This window comes from Thermobia domestica, chromosome 6, assembly GCF_964235325.1.
Source record: "Thermobia domestica chromosome 6, izTheDome1.hap1.1, whole genome shotgun sequence".
NCBI lineage: Eukaryota > Metazoa > Arthropoda > Insecta > Zygentoma > Lepismatidae > Thermobia > Thermobia domestica.
The window spans coordinates 299,478,490-299,486,113 of record NC_137459.1 but is presented as its reverse complement, the minus strand read 5'-3'; the positions used below and the strand labels follow the sequence as shown (position 1 = coordinate 299,486,113).

Here is a 7,624-nt window from a genome sequence, read left to right as displayed (position 1 = left end):
GAATTCACAATGAAGGAAATGAAAGTGTGGGAGGAAAGGTTCAGAAGAAAAGAAGAAGAGAGATTAAGAGAGAAAGGTAAAAGAATAGGCTGGAAACAAGAAGAGACAATAGATGAGAAAAGAGTGGTAATCATAGGCGATATTGAGATTACTGAAGAAGAGTAGCAGTTTTTAAGTCTAGGATATAAATTCAGAGTAGCAAAAGAGTAGGTTGATAAGGAAGAAGCTGCTTATGGAATAGAGGAAGCACTTCACGAACTAAAAGATGAAGAAGATAGGAACCGAATTCAGAGGAAACTTGTATATATAGTAAATAACAAATCAAGAAGACAAAGAGGCAATCTCACTGACAAAGAGAAAATGGGAATGAGAAGGATAAGAACGAGAAAGGACATAGTAGTGGAACAGGCAGACAAAGGAGGAGCTATAGTTGTTATGGATAAAGTATGGTATGAAGAAAAACTTGGAGATCTGAAAGACGAGACATATGAAGATGTCGCGGAAAAAGGACAAGAAGAAGAGATAAAGAGAAAGATTATAGAGGACTGCAAAAAGAAAGGGTTCAAGAGGTTAGTGAGAGAAGAAGGAAAGCTACCTAGATTGAAAGGATTTCCAAAAATCCACAAAGAAGTAGTGAAGTTGAGGCCGGTGCTTAACTGCAGGAATAATATGTTAGAACTGTTGGAGAAAAAGCTTAAGAGGATAGCCGAGGCAGTGAGAGAAGGACAAGAAAGTAGGAGAGTAGAGAATACGCAAGAGGTTAAGAGGATGATAGATAAATTAGGAAGAAGAAATGAGAGCACAGTGCTATTTAGCCTGGATGTTAAGAGTATGTTCCCGAGCCTTAAGAGAGAAGAAATATTGAGAATAATAGAAGAGGAAATGGGTGAAAAGAGAATAGAAAATTGGGACAGTAAGAAGGTAAGAAGAGGATTAGAGGCATTGTGGGAGAATGGATACTGCATAATCAGAGACAGGAATTGTTAAAATGAAGGAAGGACTGAATATAGGATCTTGTTTGAGTCCAGTACTCTCAGATATAATAATGAATCGATGGGAGAAGGAGACGATAGAAAGAGGAGGGGAAAGACTGCTTCTTTTTTGCCGTTATTTGGACGACTGTTTAGGAATATGGAAGGGGACGAAAAGGCAGCTGGAGAAATTCATAAGGGACGTAGAAGATGAAAAAAAGGGATTAGACTCGAACATGAAATAGAAGTAGATAAGGAGATAAACTATTTAGATATGAAAATAAAGAAGTCGGAAGGAGGAGAGTTTATTACATCCTGGTACCAAAAAGAGTGTGCAGCGGGAGTGTATTGCCACAAACGAAGTGATGTGGATGAGGGTACAAAGAAGAATTCCATAAAAGGCATGGAAGAAAGAATAGGAGACCTAAACACAAATGAAGAACAGAGGAAAACAGATTTAAAGAAGTTCTGGACACAACTAAGGAGAAATGGATACAACGAAGAGGATAGGGTCACAAGAAACATAGCAAGAGAGAGAAAGAAAGAGGAAGACGACAAAAACAAAAAATGGTTTGGAATAGAAAGCCTAGGCAAAGAAACAGAGAAGATAAAGAGAATGCTTCGGAAAGCAGGAATTAGGACGTACAGGAAAGGAGGAAGCAGAATAATTGAACTAGTCAGAAGAACAAAGAAAAAAGCAATAGCGGACAAAGATCAGAGGGGAGTAATATATAGAGTAGGATGCGCGGAGTGTAACAAAATTTACATAGGAGAAACAAAAAAGAAAATGCAACAAAGGATTAAACAGCACCAGGATGATGTAAGATTGAAAAGGGACAACAATGCAATATACAAGCATCAGAAAGAGACTAACCACAGGATAGGGTGGGAAGGAGCAGAGGTCATAGAAGTAGAGAATAGAACTTTGGTGAGAAAATGGAAAGAAGCCAGGGAGATTATGAAGGCAGGAGACAAGATGATGAACTGGAATGCAGGATTCCCGATAAATAAGGAGTGGGAGATGATTCTGCTTAAAGAAGAAGAAATGAAAAGGAAGAAAAAAGAAAGAGAGAGATAAAAAAATATAATAAGGATAATTAGAGGACAGAACGCATCCAGCGGAAAAATGTAAACTTTTAATTGGACACGTGTGCAGCTAAAAAGTGAAAGTGAAAGCCACACAAGTGTTACTTTTTAATGAAGGGGCGGAGCCTAATTAAAAGTTGATCTCCGGACAGTATATATAAGTGATGACTAACTCCCAGCAGCCAGAAGGAGTGGAAGTCTGATGAAGACACAGTTATTGTGTTGAAACTGTTACGTGATACTGATTTTTTACATATTATCACATAGCCTTGATCAGTGTGTTATTGTGTATTAGTAAAAAATGGAAACAAGGCCTGATAGAATAGTTATGAGACGTGTGTGAGGTGCAGGTAGCCAGAGCTGAAACTAAGGATACCAGAAAACACCACCACAAATAAAATTAATAAAAATAATGTGGAGTGGCTGGGAATATTCAAACTAAGGTTAAAATTTACATAAAATGCAAATTAAAGGAATCTGCATACTTAATTCCCTGCTTGGAGATAAAGGTGATCTCCTGTAGAAGCCGCCACTGCCACATGTAAATTCGGTAGAGCATATGAAAATTAATTAACTAGAACAACAGATCTCAGGGTACTCTGTACGACAGTCATGGTCTAGAAGCTACTATAGTGAGTTTTTGCAATAACAATAGGTTAAAAAAAAACTTTAAACTAAACAGGTAGCAGCCTGTTTACAAACTCACTATACTCATGACATTGTGCTTTAGTTCTATGGGCGTGATTCTCCCTGGGCCCCATTCAGGGAGCTGGTCAGTTGTACAACGACAAGGAGAAATGTTTCCTTGTCTCACTCCTGAAACAAAAACATTGGAATTAGTAACAGGTACTCACCCTGCAGGAAAAACAGACCACTAGAAATACTGGGTAAAGATGGCGGTTTATTTCCGTCTTGATAGACCATATGATGAATGTTGATACATGTTAACACTCCATTTATACACCAATAATGACTTTTCCTTTAGTAATGCACCACTCACACACACTATGAAAATTAATATTTTTCACCACAATTTCTACTATTAGCTTTTGAGAAATGAATAGGATTTGTAAAGCTTAATTCACAGAGATCTGTTTGATCTCATAAAAGATTGGATTTTCAATATAAAATTTTAGCTCCTCATGATTTTGAGTTCAAAGTCTCTGACTGTCTCAGAGAGGAGGATTGTAATAACACAAACATAATAGTAATACACACTTTTACGAAAATATTAAATAAAAGTAAAGAAAATAAATTGATCAAATATTTTATATATTCGGCGCACTGTTCCAGTAGCAGATGTGACACACACACACACTTCCTGCTTGAAATCACCACGTAGTGTTCCACATTTTTATTCCACTGAAGAACAGCAACGTTCTTGTCGATTTGATAAGCGGGACGACGAACTATAATGAAGTTGACATATTAAATGTCAGTAAAAACAAGCAAGTTAACCACTGCTTGGGTCCTTGTACTATAGTCCAAGGAGGCACTGCCCTAAATGACTTGACAGGCCTGAAGTATCTCAAATAGAGATATTATATATTTATATTTCTACTTCCATACTGGAAGTTGTAACTGCACCACTGTGCTAAGAGGAAAGTTTCTAGACAAAACTGTCTACTTAGTTCTGCTGCGTAAAAGTTACAGATAGCAATGAGCCATGGATAAAAAAATATTTTTAAAGTAACTCTTCATGATCGAACGTCGTAGATAGGTATGACTCAGTTTTAACAAATTTTAAAGGTTAGCACTGTTCAAAGACTCGGTATATGTCACAAATAAATGTGATGAGTCGAAGCACTATTCACTACACACAATGTTTCCCGATACATGTCGTTACATGTATGTTCACAGGAATTCCACGGGAGAACGATTCTCACACTTTTTCCTGGGTCAAACTGCCCGGTACTTAGGAAGTATAGGAGACTTCCTACCGCAATTGTACGACGTTTACTCTCCTCGAGCTATGAATCAACTACCCTTGTTCAGCCACTGAACAAGTATATTAACTATGCCAAAACTAAGAAAGGAAGGACTCGCTCTCCTTCGAGTCTTCCAACAAAGGTTTTCATGCCTCCGGCTATATCTACTGGGAGGTCTTCCGCAAACAACACACGGAAGCTTGCTTCTAGCTGCACATTCTCCCAGCAATCCTTTAGTAGGTGCTGCCATCATGTCAAAATGGCGGTAACATTTGAAGCTTCTGATGAAAACAGAAGTCCATAGAGTTTTCACAATAACATAACTATTTTCACTTGGAACTAACACTTAGAATAATAGAAATACATGATATTATATACAGAATAAAAGAAAAATATACATGGAATACATTTATATTATTGTAATAAACTGTCATCTCTCGTAGTATTTGATGGAAGTCCATTTTCCTGTGGCTTCCTTTCAAACTGTCTGCTACCAATCCGCATCCATGTTTGTAGGAGAGAGAGAGAGAAAACATCTTTGGTTACTATTAATTTTGAAAAATACAAGAGCCAAATGTCTTGTATGAAAGGAATACACGTTGACAAAAGTAGTCATGAATTTAGAACGGTATTTCCAAGAACGAGTGAGCGTAATACGTTAATATTAATATTTTACATAGAAAATGAATCAAAATAAAGTACAAATTTTCAAAACTGCTGTGCATCCTGAGTAATTTCTCTAGGTCCGTTCGCTGACGGAGTACTGGACATGGGTGAAGGGGGGCGGAAGGGACGCTACGAGCTCGCTACTCAAGAAATCACACCTATACAAATTCAAAAACTAGCATGTTGACGCTAAAATTTTTACAACATTTTCAACAAATGATGTTGAGCGTCAGTAAGCAATGTATCCAATTCAGCTTTACTTCACTAGAGGAAATGAATAGGATCCTTCCTATATTTAATGAGTTGTATTCTCTCGCTCATTTAGTGATTTCCTGCAACCATGAGTTGTTGAGGACCTCACATACAGTATTCCAGGCGACGAAGAGTCGCGAGAAAAAAAAAATCTCTGTCAGCGTAGCTCCGTCTTCCAAAGTTCCAAACTTCAATGCATGAATCCATAGACTATGCCTTTATTTCTTCGTTAATTAATCCAATGTAGAATATTATAATAACTATCTTCCTTCATCCCCATGTATAATATATACAATACAATGTCCCAGTAATGAGATGCACGCAATAGAATCAAATATCCTTAGCCTATAAAGGAAATTAACACACATGAATAAATACAATATAATACAATATTGTATTAATATTTCCGTACTACGCTCGGTGTTTAAACATTTTTAATCATAATAATAAGATAATATTCAATATGCATACTAATTTCCAAGCAATTAATTTTATCACAAATTAATATATTTACATAATAATATGTAAATGTGCCCCTCATCTGCATTTTGATATGCAGATGAAGGAGAAGGACTTCGGCCTTCTACACGTGGACCTACAGCTTAACATGGAATCAGAAGCACACGAGCTCCCACCGGAAATCGAACCCGTGTCTCCCACGACAAAGGCGCGTACGCTAACCGCTTAGCCACGATAGAGCTCAAACAATTAATATTTTTTGGGAATATGTATCCTAAGGTGGTGATGAAGGGATCAAATGTATTGCCAATAATTGTGTATCTCATTAATCTCTGAAGTTTTAGAGATGTAACTTTGCATATAAACTCTTCGATAAAAATAAGGGAACACGCGTTTCATCGTTTTCCAAAATTCTGCTCCTGACGGGAGAACGGGTATCATTTCAATATATTTAGTGTCCCTTTCTTTATTATTGAGAAATACCTTATATGAGAATACGTTTAAGTTGAAGATGTAAAATTTGGCAAATAAGGGAATAAGTTTTCCACGTTTTCGAAAATTCAGTGGGGAAATTCTAAAGGGGAAAACGGAGGTCACTTCTATAATTTGAAATTTCGCTACTTTTCTCAAATTGCCCAGTGCAAGTATTCGCATAAGTTGGAGATTTGAAATTCGGTGTACAAGGTGCTTCAAAATAACACCGACAACGTGTGGGAGGTGATTCCTGACACCAAGAAAAGACAAAAAGTATAGACCAACCTGGGTGCACAAATTCGTCCTTTCGGGGTTATAGGCTGCCGAACACATGAAAAAATGAAGTTTAAAGGTACATAGCTCCAAAGGTATGGGACCTACCGTAGTTGAGTCAAGACTTCACTTAGGAACTAATATTTGCCTTATCCAAAAATCCAAGTTTCAAAATCCTGCGGTACTCACAACAAGTTTTATAAAGGAAGTTTAGCTACGGGCAAACGGCGCCGACATTCCGAAATGTATGTAGGTGTATATCAATGGCGGGACGTGTTTTATGTTCTCAGGGGTCTCGATATTTTTTAATTGTTTTGCTTTTAGTTGAAATCTTTTATGAACACTGTCATAAAGGGCTGTGCCCGATTCTATTCACAATAAAATTCCATTTTTATTGTGGGGACTGCCTTTGACTAGAGCAGAGACAGGCAAGAAAAGGGTGCGTGCGTTGCTTCGTTGGACGCTGGATGCTGGATGCTGGACTCCGGAATTATTTGTGTGGATGCTAGACCCCGGAGCACCCACGTAGTCGGCGCGGATGCTACGGCAGATAATTTTAAGTACAACAATAATTTAAAGTAAAAGAGCACCACCAAGTTCAGCATCTGGTTCCAAAACGCATCTGGGTTGTTCTTTGGTCCATGCCTCACTTGACAAATAAAAAAAAACGTCTTATATGCCTGTTATAAGATCTAAATTAGCGGTCAAAAATAACACTACGCTATGGTGACAAAAGTTATCATATATCCCATAAGTGTTAATTTGTATATGTTAATTACAGGGTTTCACATTCCTTACAATAATTCTGTTCAGTTGAAGGAAGTTCCTTATTTAGCATGGAAAACAAAGAGACTTTGATACAGGGGCATATGTAAGCCGAATGTTTGGAGGGTGCTCGTTCGAAGTCAATAGGTTTAATTTGATAATTAATAGTGCAAAGGTGAAGTTTTTAAGGATATGTTTTATTTTTAAAATAAAACATCTTATTCTGGGGGCGATCGCTCCAATCGCTCACCCACTGGATCCACCCTGGTTTGATATGTTAATGACTTTTAACTGTTACAAGCCCTCTCTGATATTTTAACTACAATAATTTTACTTCCTTCCATGATAGAATATCTCTAACAACCTACTTGTTCCAGACTAGCGCCCATTAATAATAATCAGTAGGCTCTAAATCACTCGACTCACTACTACATGGATTTCTCCATTAAGGTTATTTTATAATTTATTTACAGAGTCACGGACATATTGCGTCCATTAGTGCTCTTTCAAAAAGTGCATAAAGCGTTCCAAACACAGTTGCAGATATTAGTGCACGAATGCAGTAGGAATAAACGCCGCTGGTTCAAATAAACACTTGCGTACACTTTTAAAATATTCTTCTCACTTCATATTATTTATTACAGTACAAGGAAAGAACTTCAAACTCGCCAACAAAAATACAAATCTTAACTTTATTAGGAATGGAAAAATTAACAAAAATACTTTTGGACAGCAATAATTGTCATTTAA

General features: G+C 37.1%; 1 protein-coding gene across 1 annotated transcript; it reads left to right on the top strand.

Annotated features, from left to right (window-relative positions):
• The first annotated feature begins 360 nt into the window (after positions 1–360).
• On the top strand, positions 361–6,967 carry LOC145687596 (uncharacterized). Its single transcript, XM_081761061.1, has 2 exons — positions 361–829; positions 6,891–6,967. The coding sequence occupies exons 1-2, from the start codon at positions 361–363 to the stop codon at positions 6,965–6,967; spliced, it is 546 nt and encodes a 181-aa protein (XP_081617187.1).
• Positions 6,968–7,624: the final 657 nt, after the last annotated feature.